Below are 19986 nucleotides of genomic sequence, written 5' to 3' on the forward strand. Positions count from 1 at the left end.
AAATCTTGGAAACATCAAAGTAGGATGAAAAGATTGCTAGCTTTTATCTCGGGACCTGAACACAAAATTAAAATGGAACCTAGGTTTAGAATCAAGTGAATAGAAAGCAAGAAATAATGTAATTTTTAAATAAAGCATTCTGTGAGAGAGGAAAGGAATGAGAGAGAGACAGAAATAGAGTCAGACAAGAGACTATCTGAAATGCCACAGTAGCCAGGAGATACAAAATCCCTGTTTCTGGGGCTGGGAAGGTGGCTCAGTGGTAGAGCACTTGCCTTGCATGCCTGAGGCCCTGGGTTCGATTCCTCAGCACCACATAAGCAAAAAGAAAAAAGCCGGAGTGGCGCTGTGGCTCAAGTGGTAGAGCGCTAGCCTTGAGCTGAAGAGCAAGGGACAGCGCCCAGGCCCAGAGTTCAGGCCCCACGACCGGACCAAAAAAAAAAAAAAATCCCTGTTTCTTACCTTTACCCACAAGTCACAAAGACCATGATAACTAATCTGTAATTACCTGGGAGGCTGTACACTGTACTCTCTGTAAAGGTATAAAGTCTGAGATAGGACTATTGTGAGCCATGGTCACAAGTTACCCTTCTCTTTGAAATACTTTGTGAATCTATTCTTATATAATCATATCTCTCATAAGGGCCACTGATGAATGAGAAAGATATGATCATTTTGCTGCTCTTTATTACTAATTTATTATAAAGACCAGGAAGAAAATCATGCCATCCAACTGGTGATTCTCTAACCAAACCCAATCATTATCTTTGTCCCAAAAGAGAGTTCTGACTCATTAATCTCACACCAGCCCCAGATAGTACCAATAATAGAAAAAGGGTAGACCAGTAGACCTGACAAAATTTGTTTTTGGTCTGTGCTGGGTCTGGGGCTTGAACTCAGGAGCTAGGCTCTGTCCCTGAGTCTTTTCTGCTTAAGGCTGGTGCTTTACCTCTTGAGCCACAGCTCTACTCCTTCTTTTTTGTATGTTAACTGGAGATAAGGGTCTCACGGACTTTTCTGTTCCAGCTGGCTTAGAACTACAATCCTCAGATCTTAAGTCTCACGAGTAGCAAGGATTTTGAGCATGTGTCACTCACTGGTGCTAGGTTCTGACAGAAAATTTATATACACCACTTTAACCAAATGATTTTTGAAATGGCAGGGTGGAACTGGCGGACACTACACTAAGTGAGACTGCCAGGCCCCAAAAGACAAACACCTTATGTTCTCACCTACATGTGGACTCTAAAAATGTTATCCTCAGGAAAACAGAGAAGAAAGGTGGTTACTGCAATATGGGTAGGGAAAGACGTTGATTTAAGTATATAGTCACACCTGAGGAATAAATTTTAATGAGTTACTGCACTACCTATATGATATGTCTAGAGGCAATAAAAATGTAATGTCTATTTCAAAATTGTCAAAGAGTAGATTTTTAAAGGTGAGGTGACAGCTGTATTCATTAGCTTGAATGAATTTTCCTACCACACATCACAATGTATCCTATATACACATACCACTATTAGTTGCCAATTAAAAATAGCCATTAAAAAGAGGTAAGAAAAATTGTGACAGAGCTCTGGAATTGGCTGGCCATAATATCTGGAGCTCCCTTCACTTCATCCAACTGATTCATGGAAAATACACCGAGGAAGTGCAGATTCCACCTGCGAGACAGGTTTCACCTGTGCTCCTGAGTGGGCGAGTGGAGTTGCCCTCTGTGGACGGCCCCAGCTTTCTCCCCAGGAAGTGAAGAGAGTACTTGTTCTCTGGTACTCCTTACTTTAAAATCCACAGGGCCTGGGTGTTGCCCTAGGGGAAAGGTCAGATCATACCTGCCTTGCCTTATGCTTTTTTACACTATATTCTGCCAATATCTCAATAGTCAAAAACCAAAAACCCAAACCCAAAGTACATATTGACATCTGCATCCACTGTGGCCTGGCCAGCTGCCAGTGTTCCACTGAGAATCCAGAAATGTAGGTAACCAGCCAAGAAATTGGTTATATCTAATCTCTGTGGTTCTGATAAACACTAGGAGCCCATAGTAGAGCAAAGTTCACTCACCAAATGATACCTAAAGGCCACAGAGCCCCAACTGTGAGTTCTGAGCAGAATCAAGCCAAGTTTACTGCAGGGCCCCTAGTGTTGTATAGGTCTTCCCTGTCTACTTTCCACAGCATCTCGGTGGGGTTTTACTGAGCTATATAATTCAAGGGTGGTCATCCCTTGTTTAGAACCTTAGGTGGTCCTTGCTTAGGTGGTAGTTACAATGTGTATGTATACTGTCCAAATTATATTTCAATTAAAAATTTTCTTGGAGGAGAGGGAGTGTAGTCGTGGAGAAGGGAGGGCAGGGATGGTAGGGGAAAAACAAAGGAGGAGGCAACCATGCTTGATAAGAAATGTAGTCATTATCTTGCTCATGTAATTGTAACCCCTCTGTATGGTATTTTCACAATAAAAAAAAGTATTTAAATTTTTTTCTTTGTAGCAAGAAACCCTGATTCATGCCTACAATCCCAGCTACTTAGAAGGTGAAAATTAGGAAGGCTAACCCTGACAAAAAAAAAGTTAGCACAACAACGCTATCTCAACCAATAAGCTAGGAGTGATATAGCTTGCTTGTATCACACTTCTTTTTCTACCTTTTTTCTGTTCCCCCAGCTGTGTTCCTACCCGGGGTCCCCTTTGGTAGCTTTCCTACTCAGAGTCTTCCTTTCCTGACATGCCACCTGGCTACAGGGGAGTGGCCCTCTTCTGATACCTCCCAATGTAAATCTGGTTCCAGGTTATTCTTTCTTATCTCTCAGTTCTCTTCCTTTGTAGTCTTCCCCAGTAGCAGGAAGCTGTAATCACCTGTGGTTTATGTTTACTATCAGGATTGCTCCCAGAGAAGAGGAACTGGGCCTGCCTTGTTCCCCATCCACTTCCTCCTTGGGAGTGCTGAATCTGGATGTGGAAGGTGCTTTACAGTATCAGCTGGGTCAGACAGTATGACTGTAGAACAAACTCAACCTCTGTGGCAAGTACATACAGCAAGGTCACTGAGAGGACTCTCAAGGATAATCTTCCTTATTCCCAAGTTAGATAAGTTACACTTTCACCCATGTGACTGAATAGGGAATAATTTAGAACTGCTGAGCATAAGCCAGTGGAGAGGAAGCATTTCTCATTCTTGGCTTTCTCTTCTTGGGCAGACCCAACCAAGTTCCTTTATCTGATTGCTGATTTTTTTTTTTTTTAAGTTTTATCTGGGGACTGGAACTTGGATTTGTTTCCAAGTTCCTCTTATTTAACTCTGGTATTTAAAGATCATTGCTTTTACAAATTTTAGACCTCAGAAGGGCAGCTCCTGTATATTAAAAAAAAAATAAGATGTCAAAACAGTTTACCTATGATGTTCACCGTACTATCCACTTCATTTTTTATAGCTGAAGTCAGGACCGCATACTCAGGAGAAAGATCACTTACTCCATTACTAAGCCCCAAAGATGACTCAACTGGTTCTTGCTAGGAAGAAGAAAAGAAAAAAAAAAAGAATTGAGAACACTTCCTTTCCCCTCCCTTTTCTTAGCTTAAATTCTACCCACTGTCTAATTTCTTTAATGCTAGGGTTGACTAACCAAATGTCATCTACCAAATGCACCCTTTAGCTCTTTAAATTAGCCTGCAGTTAAAGAAGCTAGGTGTTCCGTGTCTTTCATTTTCTTTCAAAGTAATAGCTCCAGCACATCTGGCTTGCCTGTAAGGAATACCTGCAGCTGCTGACAATAGCTCTGGGGTTAAGCTGAAAGCAGAACTGTCCTGTGAAGTATTAGACTGCACAGATCACAAATCCTCAAACACTCAAAAGAAAGAACTTGGGCTTAGAGGTGTGGCTCAGTGGATAGAGGGCTAACCAGTAATAAGGGAAAGCAGCAGGTACCCAGTTTGAGTCCTGGTCTGGGACCTAAAAACCAAAACCAAAAAACAACAACAACAAAAGAGCTCCTGGACTCCCTTCTCTCAGGAAGGAGTTGTGTCACTGCTTTTACAATTACTTCCTAGGAAAATTCTTCCTGGCCAAGAACAGGATCCCAGAGGAAGGTGTGTATGACTTTTCTCAGAGATGGTTTGCAAGAGAAACTGGCCACTTGAACATCCTCCACTGGGTGGCTGGCTGATAACATGGGCCATATCACTGAGGAAGCCTGCCTCTTTCTGGTCCAAGCCTAGCTGAACAACCCATACCCACAACTCCACATAAATGCACTTCTTGTGTCTGAATAGCCCATCCAGCCCAAGAGGCTACACATTAATACTAATGAAGTGCGACCCATTTCTTTTTTTATTATAGCTCTGAATTCCTACTTTATTCAAGGGTACTTGAACCTCTCACTAAGTACTAATAAACTCCACAAAAGCTAAGCCTGAGGTGCATATCTACTTCCATCGTTTGAAGAGAATGTTTCCTCATCGTTAAGATCATGTTTGCTTCAATGATAGCAATCAATTAAAACCCACACAGGGTAAGTCCTAAGGAATCCAAAATGGAAAAGGAGGGAAGAGGGGTAGACAGGACTTAGGACTGTAAGAGAGACCATGGAGGCAGAAAAAACTTCCTTGTCAAGTGTTAGTGGCTCACTTCTGTAATCTTACCTCAAGAGGCTGAAATCTGGGGATTGAGGTTGAAAGCCAGCCCTTTCAGGAAAGTCTGTGAAGGTAAGAGTCTAAGAGACTCTTAATCTCCAATGTTGGAAGAAGAGGTGTGGCTCAAGAGGTAGAGCACCAGCCTTGAACAAGTAAGAGTGTCAGGTACTGGCACACAAACAAAGAACTTGCTTTGAAAAATCAATAGTAGGGGACAACCTAAGGCCTGGTGTGTCCTCTTATCAATAATGCACTACTTAGAATCCTTGGCAACCCCCGACCCCCCACCCCAAATCTTAGAGAAGTAATATGGGCAAGAGCAAGAAAGGGAAGCACTTTCCTCCTTTATGATCTCATCTAACTAACTCCCACCATGAAACCATGGCTTCAAAGACATCGCCACTTCTCTGCTCAGCTCAGGTTAAATAGTCATCCATCCATCAACCCATCCACCCATCCATCCATCCATCCACCCACCCACCCACCCACCCACCTATCTATCTCTCTAGACATCCCTATACATAAATATATACCTTACCAAAGTCAAACAGCAGGAAGGGTCCAGATAGCCATACTCGGGAAGAATTTTTTTTCCCCTTTTTGCTCCCAGCATCTTGTACTTTTCTTTCTACGTTCCAAGAAACCTAACTTGCCTGTGACTTGAGTCACCAGTTTTTTCCCCTTCCATCGTGGCTAAACTTCTGAAGGCATGTCTCCCCTTCCTAACCTCACCTCCTCACTGGCAAGTACTTCTGGTCTTGCTTCCACTCCACCTGCAGAACTGAGCTATACCACCAGGGTGATAGGGTCATGAACTTGGGAATCAGGCAGACCAGGTGACCTGCACAGGCTGGTTGCTCCACTTTGCCCTGGCTGCAAGACTTTTTAATTCTCTCTCCAAGCCTTTCTTAGGGCATTGTGGACAGTTGTCAACTGAGGATTCTAAGAGGATCCAGGCCACAGAGCTGACAAAGATAAAATGAGATCACTATGTTTTTTACTAAACAAATGCTTACTACCATGACTGGTCACCAATTAAACTCTGTTCTCCCCAACCCAATGGCCTTGTCTCAAGTTCCTTTCCCTCAACTGCCTACTCTGACATCAGTGCAGAGACTGTCACCTCCTTTCTCGACAGCCTAAATACCTGCACACTGCTACAATTCCCTACCTCTCCCTTGGCACCTTCCTTGGTTGGTGGGTTCTTTGATGTTGCCCTTTCCATCTTCCCCTCTCAAATCCTGCTGTCCCACATTTCCTAATTCTACTTTTATTTCCTCAATTCTCTAAAAAGAAACTAAGTACAACTACCTGAAGAAACTTATGAATGTTTTCTTTTCGCTATCTTATTATTTATTATTATTTGTGATCCCATTATCATAATGAACACATTCAAGGTTAAACTCTCCCTCTTTTCCATATCAAGCTCCTTTCCTAACACTGTGTGGTTTTCTCTCTAATGCATTTCTGTCTTTATTCCCCATATCCTCCTCCATGCTCTAGAGAAATGTGCCCTTTTCCATCTTTGTGTACATTTGCTAAAAGTCTCTTTTCTCCATCCTTTCCAACCACCATGGAGAAAGACTTCCCTAAAACATCAACTTTCCTGTCCTTAAAAAATATGCTTCAAGGAGTTCACTTGTGCCTAATTTCATAAAATTATGCACAGAGATATAGGTTGGCCCACCAGCTTTCAAAGTCACTAATTAGAGAAAGGAGGAGCCAGAGCAAGCAGGATAATAAGCCTGATAAACCTGTTTTGTCCAGGGTAAATCTAATTTTACTTATTCTATCTGTGGTATATGTTCTCATCTGATTAAAGTTTAAAAACTAAAGACATCTTCCAGCCAGTGAAGGGACAGCTGAAGTAAAAGGCCCAAATCTGCATGGCTCTCTGAAGAGCAAAAGCACGCATGCTGAGTTTAAGTCCAGCCTACATCTCTGTTGGAGTGAAAGGTATATTAGAGAGTTCTGAACTGGATCTGCTTTATTGTAACTTCTACATTCAGAACCAACAAAGACCATTTAACAAGTGACTTTAGGCCTTTCTAGATTGTATTTCCATTTCATATTGGTACTTTGATCTGGAAGCCCATGTATTTCATCTGCAAAACTCTCTCTGAGGCATGAAGTATTCATTCATATCTACCCTACCTTCCCATCATTTTCTCTCACCTAAATCTTGTTCTGATTAAATCAATTTCCTAATACAACCAGCGAAGACCAAACAACACTCCAATCTCTAAGTTTCTATTCATGAAGTTCCTGGTGCTAGAAAAGGATCAGTTTGTTCCTATCCACATTCCAAGTCTCCACTCAAGACCTGTAACTTTTTCAAAGCTGAAAGGCACTGCATACATGAAAGAACACAAACCCTGTAGTTGACAGACTGGTGTTCCTATCCTAATTCCACAGAGCAGTACAATGTGGGAAAGTGAGTCAAGTCTTTTTTTCTGCCTACATTCTCTTGATATGTTCATCACAGGAAAAACCAGATGAGGTAATAACTGCTATGTGGAGGGACTCAGCGTGTCAGCTAACACCCTTCTTACTGTTATTCTTACTTTCTTGGCCTCATCTGAATTCCCACAAACTGGGAATGTTTCATGATGGTTTCTGAAGTAAATTTACACACAGTAAATGTACAACTTAGTACTGCTCATTATTGTTTCTCTTGTTCTTTAGCCAGTTACCACTACATAGATGGGGTTTAGTTTGGATAAAATATAGCTCAGTGAGCACCATAGGATGTATGAATACCAGAGAATAGAGGTATCTCTGACATCTGGGTATTGGGATAACTATTTGTTGGGTAACATAGAACACACAGATAAGCCATCTTAGAGATCCAGGAACAAATTCTGGTATTGGACCATCATGTCCTAAATATTGTTTGCTAATTAAAACTTCAAAACTTCTTGCTTCAGTGTAAGAATCCAAATCTAGTTACTACATTAGGTATTCACTGACGGATTTTCTCAGTAGCAGCAATCCACCCAGCCTAACCAGTTATATATCTGCTTGTGGACAGATGAACTCAGAGCTTGTGGATTTTTGTCATACAACAAAAAGTAATGTATGAACATTATTACTATTAACGTCATATTAACATATCGCTATTACATATTAATGCATATTAATACATTAATAGCTCAGTAAGGAGCTTAGACTATACAATTCTAGAGCCTCTGAGGAATTAGTGTAGCTGCAGATACACTAACTCAACACAATGGCATTAGTAGCCATGAACCACAGAATCTGGGAGGCCCGTGGACTTGATCCATGTTCCCATGTTAGAACTATAGATATATGTGAGCAGTCAGGCTATGCTGTGTCTGACGTATCATCTTCCTTCTGCTTGAGAGACACATTAGTCATACCTTCATTACACAAGGATTTCATAACATCCACTTTGTAGAAATGGAACTTGACCAACCACAAGGAACCTCTCACTTTTTGGACCAACATGGGCAAGCTCTACCTAGAGCTGTGCCTTCCACAGACTACTCATGTTAGTGGACATGTGGAAGGCACTATAGCAAAGGTCATTTACCTATGAGAACATCTTAAGCCATCCATTCTAGGAAGTACATTCCCACATCCTGAAATGGGATGTACCATATCAGTAACTCTTCACTATAATTTCACTGGACACAGATTTTCATTCTCAGAGATACATGAGATAGCCAGGTGCTAGTGGATCATGCCTGTGAGTCTAGCTACTCAGAGGGCTAAGATCTGAGGATCACTGTTCAAAGCTAGCCCAGGCAGTTAAGTCCATAAGACTCTTATCGCCAATTAACCGCCCCAAACTGGAAGTGGAGTTGTGGTTCAAAGAGGTAGAGTGGAAGCTGGGAATGTGGCTTAGTGGTAGAGTGCTTGCCTAGCATGCTTGAAGTTTGATTCCTCAGTACTACAAACAGAAAAGGCCAGAAGTGGTGCTGTGGCTCGAGTGGTAGAGTGCTAGCCTTGAGCAAGAGAAGCTCAGGGACAGTGCCCAGGCCCTAAGTTTAAGCCCCAAGACAGACAAAATAAAAAAAAAAAAAAAACCCATAAAGATACAAAAGAAACAGCCATTGGCACCTGACATTCAGTGGAATGTGAAGGCAAAATATGTTGAATGGTAAACTTGTTACTCCATTCTTACTTCTCAATTACTTGCAATCACAAAATCAAATTTGCATCCTAATATAAAACCCTTCACTCCCACCACACATATTGTATTTGTTTATGCATTTATTTATTGAACAGATGCTTATGTATCTGTTCAGCTTTCAACTATGTATTAGCTGTTCTGTGACAGTGAGCTAGAGGCTCACTTGTTCAGAAGTTCTAGCAGGGGAGATCATCTACTCATATACTCTTGACCAAAGACCGGTTCTCCTTTATTGGGGATGGTCGTTCTCTTCGACCAAGCACAGAGCTTTGGGAAGGACATACATGGAGCAGTGAGAGAAGAAGGGACATCCACCCAGACAGCCAGACCAACAGAATCAACCCTGGAGATCAATGGGGTGACAGATGTTACAGCCAGATCGCCCTCACATCGGAGCTAGAGGCTCTGAAAACATCATTTATTCGCGGAAAAGTTATTCACGTTTATAACTAAACAAAACCAATCAAAATGGAGGCATTAAATCAATACTGGAAAACTTAATATGGTTAACAAGTTTCGTTTCATATCTGCAAGGAAAAGCAAAATTTAAAAAAAAAAGCCTATTATTAAAAACAAAACTGACAAGACATCTCCAAAAATTACATGTGGATCTTATATGGAACTTTAAAAAACAAAACAAGGACTTTCTATGTGGCCCAGGCTGCCCTCAAACTGGTGATCCTCTCACCTGTACCTCCCAAGTGCTGGAATTACAGACATGTACTTTTCTTTTCTTTTCTTTTTCTTTGGTCAGGGGTTTGACCTCTGGGCTTGGGCACTGTCCCTCAGCTCTTCAGCTCAAGGTGAACATTCTACCACTTGAGGCACAGAGCCACTTCAGGTTTTCTGGTAGTTAATTGGAGGTAAGAGTCTCACAGACTTTCCTACCTCTTCTGGCTTTGAACCATGATCCTTAGATCTCAGCCCCCTGAGTAGCTAGGATGACAGGCGTGAGGCACTGGCACTGGGCTTACAGACATGAACTACCACACTTAGCTTTTTATATGGATCTTAATTCACATAAACTGGAAAAAGTTGTAGTAACATTTAGGAGACAAATGGGAATCTGGGCACTGATAGGGTATTTGATAATACTGAGGAATTATTATCACTTCTTAAGTACAATAATAATATTATGGTATTTTGAAGAGTATCTTTTAAAGATGTAAACTGAAATACTTATGGAAGAAACAATTGTGGATGTTTGGAATGTCTTTTAAAATACTAAATTAAACAATTGCTTTTACAAGTCAGAATGGGTTGAGTATCTATAGTTTCTTATTAGGAGTCAGGAAGTGGGTGGGGTACTAATGAAACAAAACTGTTTGGAAACTTGTGAATCCTGAAATTGGGATCTAGTCTATGTCCTAAGTTTGCTTCCTTTCTTAGTATACTATATTTTTCCACAATAAATAGTTAAAAACAAAATGAGGCCTTAACATTATATTATACTTAAAATAAGTCAGAAACTGAAAATAATCAAAGTGTACTTGGAACTATCCTTGCTCCAGTCCTCCACCTAAAGTGCTTTCCACGGTGGAGTCAGACAGCTCTGAACCTTGAACAACCTACGTCTTCCCTCAAAAATCTGACAGCCAGACACAGCTTCTATGTCTGTGTATTCAACTGACCACAGATAAAAAATATTAGGAAGCAAATCTTGTTCGCACGGAACATATACAGACTTTTTACTCCTGTCATAATTTCCAAAACGATAAGACACAGCAACTATTCACATTGTATTATTTTGTATTAAATATCATATGCAAAGTAGAAATGACTTGAAGAAAACAGAAAGCATAGGATTTAATACCAACATTATGCCGTCTAATGAGATAGGCCCGCACACCTATGGACTCTACCATCTGTGGTGGCCCTTTGGTTATAATAGAATGCTACTTTTTAACAAGTCTAAAGATAACATCTGAAATAAAATGTTTTTTGTTTGGAGAGTTTTTTTGGTGACAATTTCACCTTATTGGCTTGTTTTTAAATGTCTGGATAATTTGGATCTTTCTCTTCCACTGTTATTCTGGCTTAGAAGTCAGAATATTACTTCAAGTTCAGCTCTAAACAACCATGTAACCTTGGACAGTGCAGGTCAATTGAACCTCAGTTTCTTCTGCAAAGAAAGCTGGTGACGAGATCTTCTCTCAGGTAGTTTATGGGGCTGGGGCTGCATTTTCTGCTCTTTGCTTAGAAACAGAAGCTGGTCCTCACTGTGCATGGGATATATGGCTCTTCTCTCTCCATTTATCTAGGGCCACCGGATCCATACACTGAGAACCTCACATTGGCACAACTCTGACTACCCAGCCCACTAAGAAGTCCATTGCACACATCCTCATCCTTGTAGAAACCCCTGGGGAAGTCATAAGAGTTGGCTCCCTAGTAGGGCAGAAAAACCCTTCGGAAAACCTCACCAGTGTAGTGCTTGAGCTGACTACTATGTCCTCTAGCTAATGGCCAATGAAGAAACATACGTACGTACGTACGTACGTGTGTGTGTGTGTGTGTGTGTGTGTGTATAGTAAAGATATTTTAATAGAAGTACAATATATCGTGTACTATAAATTAAAATATATTTAAGAACCTGAAAATATACTTCATAGCATTGGACATAAGCTGGATGTTTGAGCTTTGAGCTTTGGAACTAAGATACAGGCTTCAGACTGTTGAGCTCTGTATGAATTTGTGACTTCATTCACATTTCTCAGTGATTTTGGACTAAGCAAGGGGACATGTACACTCATGTCTGCAAGCAGATACATGTCAAAGAGGAGACATGCAGGTAACAGAAAACACAATAGCAGAAAAAGAAAGACTAAGCCCTTTACAGAGATCATATAACTTGTTTTTATGAAACAGAACATGAATCATTAATAGGATCACAACTTTGACTTTCTCTCTGAACAACCAAAGATTACCTTGATGTGCTTAACTCTGTCTTCTTTGTCCGTCTTTGGTTTCTTTCCTGTGGCAACAGAAATGTAGTTTGGGATTAATTCAGGAAGGATGTAGAGAGGAACATTGCCTTACATTCAATTATTTCTCAATAAACCCGTTACTTTTGTCATGATCAAAATTCCAAATGTATATTTTGTATTTTCTTTAGTGCCCTGAAAGTTATTTTTCTAGGCTGATTAAGGGCAGAATTACCATCTACCAAATAAAAAAGTGTTTTACCCTCGAAGTGACTACAGACACAAAAATATGGGCCTATGGTGTATATACTAAGCAATCATTTCTCTAGTCAGTAAATATCTTTACCTTTCTTAGAAGGTCGTTCAGATAAGGGCAACATTCGATACACTCTGAAGGCATTGTTTCCTTTCTTTATACTTTTATCCTTAACTTCTTCAATGTCAGGCAACGAATTCATGGCACATCGAAAATTGGCCTTCCATGTTTTTGGATCAGGTTTATCTACTCCTGGTTGATGCTTTCCTGACAAAACAGCCAAAGGTTAAGAAAGAGAGGAAAGGCATTAACTACAGACTAAAAATAATTCTGGCAACATGATATTGATGGCAAGGTGATACAGAAAAGTCTTTACGTTTCATATTCTATCTGCAAAGACTAGCCACCCTAGTTTCTCTAGGATTGAGGAAGTTCTTAGACTGTAAGAATTTTGTTTTTAAAACCTAGAGAGTTTGGGACATGATGGGATGAGCTGGTCACCTTGGTTCTACCCAATAGCTTAGAACGGAAAATGGAGAATCAATGTAGATCATAAAAATAAAAGGCTGGGGGCTGGGAAGGTGGCTCCGTGGTAGAGTGCTTGCCTTGCATGCACGAGGTCCTGGGTTCGATTCCTCAGCACCACATAAGCAGAAAAAGCTGGAAGTGGCGCTGTGGCTCAAGGGGTAGAGTGCTAGCCTTGAGCTGAAGAGCTGAGGGACAGCGTCCAGGCCCAGAGTTCAAGACCCACGACCGACAAAAAACAAAAACAAAAATAAAAGGCTGAAAGTCTAATAGGCAGAACTAACTTCTGACTTTCAAATACTAAGAAAAAAGTCCATCTGTGAAAATAGCAACCTACTTAATTTTTATAATAAATAAATAGCTGTAAGTAAATTCAACCCAAGTTTATAGGTCCAGAACAGATGAATTTATATTCTCCATATAACCCTTGGGAAATTCAAGGAAAATCACACTGAAAGGAAACTGCAGGACTAAGGAACTACGGGATGGGAGGGATGTACTTTGGGGTAAGTGATGAGACTCTCAGAACTGGCCATCAGCCAGGATATTTTCCATATATAATGAAAGCAGCAGTGGAGCGGTGCACCGTGCAGGGTTAATACCTGTGTGGATTGCCCAGTTTCTGAAGAGCGGTGCATCTTTTTCCACATCCCATCCATGTCTAGCTGCATGCATCCAAGGGATCTGGAAAATCTTCTTCTCCTGGAATGGAAGGCAAAGGACTTCAGTGTTTGGCTAACTATGGCTAGGGGCTTTTCTGTTCTAGCTGTGAGATTTCCCACTAAATGCTAGTGTCTGGTAAAACCAACTGTAAAGCTCCTGCTGAGTCCCAAATCCTGAGTCTTAGGGAACAGTCAAGTCCTCACTTGAATGGCAGTGCAAGAGCATAATATCAACATGCTCCATCCTTAGCCCTACTACTCTATTTTGGTTTTTTTTGCAAGTCCTGGGGCTTGAACTCTGGGTCTGGGCTCTGTCCCAGAGCTATTTTTGCTCAAAGTTAGCCCTCTACCACTTGAGCCACAGCTCCAATTCTGGCTTTTTTCTGAGTAGTTCATTGAGTCTCATAGACTTTCCTGACTGGGCTGGCTTTGAACCACGATCTTCAGGTCTCAGCCCTCATGAGTAGTTAGGATTATAGGCATGCGCCACCAGTACCCTCTACTCTCTTATAGCACCACAGATAACTGGCCACCTGCGAAAACTTCTAATGCTTATTCTTATTTCTTATCATTTGGTAAACAGTTATTCCAGCTGCTTTAGGTAAGTGAAAAGTTAAATTAGTTTCCAAAATAACCTACCCTTTACTCTGCTAAGGTGTAGTCAGGTCTATTTGAGGTTACTGCCACAGATAATACTAAGGATCTCTATCTGCCTGGATATTCACAAAAATAGAAGATTCTGGGCCCAAATTAGGATTGCAATCCTTAGGTCAAAGTCCATTTCTGTCTTCTCTACTGCCTGAGGCTAATTTACAATGCTTTAATCAACCCTAGGCAACATCTAATGAGAAACACCTCCAGAAAAAAGTTCACCCTCATGTAAAAAGAAAAGAAATGAGGATTGTCCTTAACAGTCAAGTTCAAAGTCAACACTGCCCTGACTAAACTCTTTTAATGTCTTTTTTTTTGGGGGGGGGTCCGGTCATGGGCCCTGAACTCTGGACCTGGGCGCTGTCCCTCAGCTCTTCAGCTCAAGGCTAGCGCTCTACCACTTGAACCACAGCACCACTTCTGCCTTTTTTCTTTTTGCTTATGTGGTGCTGAGGAATCGAACCCTGGGCCTCATGCATGCAAGGCAAGCACTCTACCACTGAGCCACCTTCCCAGCCCCTTCTTTAATTTCTTTAACCATCAAAAGTTCAACATTACATGAGACTTCACTAAATACATGTCAGAAATTCCTTTTATGGTGTTGGAAACTGAGGCACAGAAGGAAACTTGATTTGAATAGATGGAACTTAGAGTTGAAAGTATCTAAATCCAAATTCAGGGTCATCGGATAGAGAAGATTCTCTGTCCTGACAGACCTGTGGAGATTGTCAGGTGGGGGAAAGCTCTGCTCTATTCAACAGGGAAGTGGGGGAAATGTCAGCCCTGAACTCTGGAGAAGCAGGGAAATATCAGCAGGGATTCCCCACTACTCTACTCTCACACAGCGAAATCTAGAAAGAGCCCTCCCTCCTGTCCCAAAAGGCAGCTGGTACCCCACACCAAATGATCGTTAACAGTTAACTTCTGAACTGTAACGTTTCAGAAGTGTTACAGTTTCCCAAAAACTGTTAGAAGGGGGAAATTCTACCATATTTTTGCAAGTCAGTTCGTAAAGAACTGAAAAGTTAGAGACCTTTTCACAATTTCCTCTTGGTTCCTTGTGCATCAGCCACAGGGTCTTCTTCAGGTGGGCCAAAGATCAGGGGATCAGAAAAGGGCTGAGCTGAATGGTTTTGTTTTTTTTTTAAGGTACATGAAAATCAGAGAACAAAACTGTTTGATGCAGTTGTTGATGTTCGCATGAAAGAAACTACAAGTAAAAAGAACTGATTTTACAGCATTTTCTGGAAACAAAGTGTATATCCACAATCTAAGGCTTCCTGCTTAAAAATATAGACCCTGAAAATTCTGCTATTGTGCCACCAACAAGCCTAAGTTAGAGGAAGCCTATTATTAAAAAAAAAAAAAAAAAGATGCCCGCTGGTGTGTAGGTAAGCAAAGAAAACATCCTGTCTGTCTCTTTCAAAGGCTTGCCGCGACAATGACAGGACAGCAGTACCTGAGTTCACGGCACAGCTACATGCCCACTGTGGAGAAGCTCCAGGGAGGCCTGCCTGACAAAGACCTTCGGGCCGGGACTACAGTGCTGCCATTGTCCTGACAGGGAACAGTGTTGGCAACCAGTGGCCCCCTGCCTTCCATCAGCCAAACTCATGCCTGGCTCTAGCAGAGGAGCCTGGAGAGATGGCAGAGTCCCCTTCCTTGCTCTTCCTCAGTAACAGAATTTTTGTAGCACAAATTGGAAGAAAGAAGCTCAGTAGGGAAAAGCCCCTTATAAGGGACTAAGGGTTTAGTTATACAAAAATAAATAAATAAAAATCCATTTGCCTTCTGGTCCTAAATCAGAGAAACAGAAGGCCAGTGTTGTAGCTTAGTATTAGAACATTTGCCTAGCAGGCTCAAGGCCTTGGGCTAGACCTCTGGCACTAAAATGAGAAGGAGGGAGGGGGGAGATACATAGATAAAGTGAGGTCTCCATGGAGAGTTACACTAAGGAACAACCCATCCTAAAGCTGTTACAACAAATGACACAATTATTCCATCACAGCTCTGGAAGCCAAAACTCTAGAGGAAACTCTTCCAGGTTCTGATGCCTCCAGCAGTCCCTGTGGCCCTATCACTCAGTCACTACTGGTCTTTTCATGGCTTTACCTCTCTCTTCTGTGTGTGTCTCCTCTCTGAGTCTTTTATTTTTGGTGGGGGTATGTTGGTCCTGGGTTTGAACTGAGGGCCTGGGTGCTGTTCCTAAGTTATTTTGCTCAAGGTTAGCACTCTACCACTTGAGCCACAGCTCCACCTCCAGGTTTTTGGTGATTAATTAGACATAAGAATCTTAGGGACTTTCCGGCCTGGGCTAGCTTCAAACCATGATCCTCAGATCTCAGCCTCCAGTGTAGCTAAGATTACAGGCATGAGACACCAGTGCCCAGCTCTCTTCTGTTTCTTATTTTAAAAAACACACACACATGCATTGGACTCAGGGCTCAGGTAGATATCCAAGACATTATCCTGAAGTCCTTAACTAAATCTGCAAAAACTCTTTTTTCCAAATAAGGTTGCATTCGTAGGCTCTGGAAGTTATATGGAGTAGTTTTCTGAGCCGCCTACTGTACCGGATGGCTAGAATGTACCTATTTGATACAGAAGACCTGATGTGTTTTCACTTATCCATGAGTTTCAGGAGGGGGAATGGCTTGCTTTGCTTCAGAATGAAGGAACATTGTTTTTAAACTCAGTCTACCAGAAGAGGTAATGACGGCCACCTTTAATCCTAGCTACTTAGGAGGCTGAGATCTGAGGATGGTGGTTCAAAATCAGAGTCTGTGAGACTCTTCTCTCCAAATAACTACCGGAAAGCCACAAGTGGAACTGTCGCTCAAGTGGTAAAGCAGCCTTGAACAAAAAAGCTCAGGAATAAACACCCTGGCAAACACCCAGGCCCTGAGTTCAAGTCCCTGCTATGGCACAAAAATAACAACAACAGCATATCTTGTTGGTTAAAGCAGAACTCCACATAATTCACTTCTCTTCTACTTCACTTTCCTCATGTGGAAAATGGAAAATAACAATGTTTTCTCAAAGTGGAGACTATGTGAACTGATATGTATGGCTTGCTCATGAGCTTTTATTGTTATAATTTAGCACTTTGTGTCTTTCCAACTCCCTTTGTAGCTCCATCTAGATGCCTGTTAAGTGAGCAAGCAAAGAGGCCACCTGACTTCTTTTGGGTTCCTTTGGAAAAGGCTAATTGCATATTTAAATCCATATCACTATAGATATCACAAGCCTGGAGAAAAGATGGTTTGTACTTAAGGTGAACCAGATGACACCTCAAATAAGGATATGGTGTAAGGGCTGGGAAGGTGGCTTAGTGGCAGAGTGCTTGCTTAGCATCCATGAAGCCCTGGGTTTGATTCCTCAGTACCACATACACAGAGAAAGCTGGAAGTGGTGCTGTGGCTCAAGTGGTAGAGAGGCTCAAGGACAGGGTCCAGGCCCTGAGTTCATGCTCCAGGACTGGCAAAAAAAAAAAAAAAAAGAACATGGTTTATACTTCATCTGTTTTAGAAAGAACTCACTTAAATACATATTCAAACAAAATGACATTAAATTCAAAATAAATGAATGAGAGTAAAGAAAAAAAAGTAAAATGTGAAAGATATTGCTAAAGATAAAATGAAGCCAGGAGTAAAACTGGGAAAAAGGGGGAAAAAATGTGACAATATCTTTCTCTCTCATCAGAAGCAGGCCCCAACCTGCAATCTGGCTCTCAGCTGTGGCATCTTGTCCAAAGATAAAGCCTGACCAGCTAAATTATTCATTGTTTAAGATTAAAAGAGGAAGGGAGAAGGGGATGATCAAGCAGACAAAGACATTTGCTCAAAAGCACTGCAACCATGCCGGGTAATAAAAGAGAAACATCTCCCTTAGGCCTCCTTAAAAAAGGCCTGATGTGTTATATTTAGTTGCTTTGCTAGATTATTACCATACATTTTTAGTTTTTTGTTTGTTTTTTTAACTTTTACATGGGATTTACTCCTACAGCTAGACTCAACTAAACAGGGAGTTCTGAGGTTAACAAGTGCAATATGTTTACATAGTACCTGGGTGTTAGAGAGAGGTAGAAAGATAAACAACTACTTTTTTCTTTTAGGACAGAGGGCACCGAGAGTTTCACATAAAGATAAAGAGACTTCTTTTTCATTTGTTGATTGTGGAGCTTGAACTCAGGGCCTGGGAGTTGACCTTGACTTTTCCACTCAAGGCTAGCACTCTATCCACTTGGAGCCACAGCTCTACTTTTGGCTTTGGAGATAAGACCTGTAACCCCTCTGTACAGTATTTTTACAATAAAAAATATTAAAAAATAAAATATGGGGCAAAAAAAAGAGAGCCTCATCGACTTTGCTGCCTGGGGTTGGCTTTGAACTGTGATCCTCAGATCTTAGCCTCCTGAGTAGAATTACAGGAGTAGGCTCCTAGCACCCAGCTGAGAAGACTTTTCTGAGAGGACTTTTCTTATACACAAAAACAAAAGTTCTTTACATAGAAATCCTTCAGAAGAAAATCAGTATATTCTACTCTGAATTGAAACTGTGGTTTCCATCCTGGACAGCTAGGAGGAGCAAGAAAGGAACTTGGAGAAGAAAGAGGACAAGGGTACAGAAGCACAGCAAGGAACTTCTTAGTCATCCAAAGTCAATGCCAATAGTGAGCCCCATTGGGAAAGATGACACAAACCTGTCTGATATGATAACATGACGTTTTACGATCACTGTTGGTTGTTTGGTTTTTATATTAAGCGAGTCTAAGATTGTGACTAAGAATAGTTTTACTTTTGATTGGTCCTGTGGCCATGTTTTTTCAGAAAGGGCAACAATCTCTCATTTATACACACACACACACACACACACACACACACACACACACACACACACACACACACAACTTACCTTGTTAAGCCACTTTAGCCCTGGTATCGTATTCGAGTTTATCTGTTCCTCCAGCCATGGGCGCATTCTCATCCTTTCCACTGGCATGGTACCCTTTGACAGAAGAGACACGCAACATTAGGTCTTTCTGCTTCTGACTGCCCTGTCTGTACTACAAAGTTCTACAGACCTCTGTGAGCTGCTTACTGACCCCGTTTACCCTGTTCCAGAAAGTGTGGAATGGACCAGGCCTATTGCACATGAGCTGACTTCTGCTGAAGGGGCCTGCACATATGGTAGGCCTGACACCTAGCTAAACAGAGCATCCATACACCTTCCAGTGGCTGCCTCATGCTAAGCTCAACTCCTCCTCTCTTGGCTGCATTTATCGCAAACATAACCAGCGATCTGAAGACCAGTCATTTAGAACACATTTGGTATTACAAATCCCAGAGCGGAGCACTAGTGGAAACGAATTAGAGTAACCAATTTGTTTCTTTTGGACACCTGAGCGATATAAGTGATCTGAACCCCCAGTAACTGTCACTTAAAGTTATGAAGGAATCAATTAATCTGGTTCTGATTTTTCTCAAGACAAAAATCTATTTTCAGACCTAACTGTACTTTGCCCTCCCTTCATCTTTGCCATGACTTTTACCCTAATCTATTTTTTCACTCTGCCAAGTATTTTCTTCAATACCAACCCTCCCCCATCTGACAGCATCTCGTTCCCTTACTTTCCCTTTGAAAATCATTGGCATGGTCTGTGCATTTTTCCTCCACCAGCCCATGTGTGCCTTTCCCCACTCCTTCCAGATTCCTAAGACAGTCTTGCTCACCAAAACAGTAACAGTAGAATCAACTCTTGTCTTTATTTGTGTCTAAATTTACTTTTAATCTAGAATCTGAAAGCAAAGATAATGGTGACTCAAGCCTCCACTCTATGGGCATTTGTAGACAATGGAACGTTATAATCTTTGTTTCAACCCTAAGTGGTCTCTTGTTTCTGTCACTCTTTTCCTACACAAATGGCTGAAAACTCTGTTCAGATGAATGTGGCCTGATATGGTCGATATCTCATGATCTCTCTGAGCTTGCCCAGCTGGCCTCTGTGCCCAGCCCTGAGCTTGTGCCAGAGTACAAGTATTTTTTATATGAATCACAAGAGGCTTCACTTTTGCTCATAGGAGAGAGACGTTTCTTTGCTCTAGAGCACTTCTCACACAGTTCTAGTGCATTCACTGTTGCAGACACCTTCCGCTTCTGCTTAGACCAAGCTCTCGGCACC

At 41.5% G+C, this 19986-nt stretch overlaps 1 protein-coding gene across 3 annotated transcripts in view; it reads right to left on the minus strand.

Annotated features, from left to right (window-relative positions):
• Positions 1–19986, minus strand: part of Irf2 (interferon regulatory factor 2) — an 81176-nt gene that overhangs the window by 19408 nt on the left and 41782 nt on the right. For all 3 annotated transcript variants that reach the window (XM_013026250.1, XM_013026266.1, XM_013026258.1), the window contains 5 exons: positions 18720–18812; positions 13096–13195; positions 12059–12235; positions 11716–11762; positions 3396–3513 (listed from right to left, as the gene is read on the minus strand). In XM_013026250.1, the coding sequence (XP_012881704.1) occupies positions 3396–3513; positions 11716–11762; positions 12059–12235; positions 13096–13195; positions 18720–18806 (529 nt within the window). In that variant the 5' untranslated portion in view covers positions 18807–18812. The remainder of the gene's footprint in view (positions 1–3395; positions 3514–11715; positions 11763–12058; positions 12236–13095; positions 13196–18719; positions 18813–19986) is intronic.

Source organism: Dipodomys ordii, unplaced genomic scaffold (assembly GCF_000151885.1).
Source record: "Dipodomys ordii isolate 6190 unplaced genomic scaffold, Dord_2.0 Scaffold4, whole genome shotgun sequence".
Lineage (NCBI taxonomy): Eukaryota > Metazoa > Chordata > Mammalia > Rodentia > Heteromyidae > Dipodomys > Dipodomys ordii.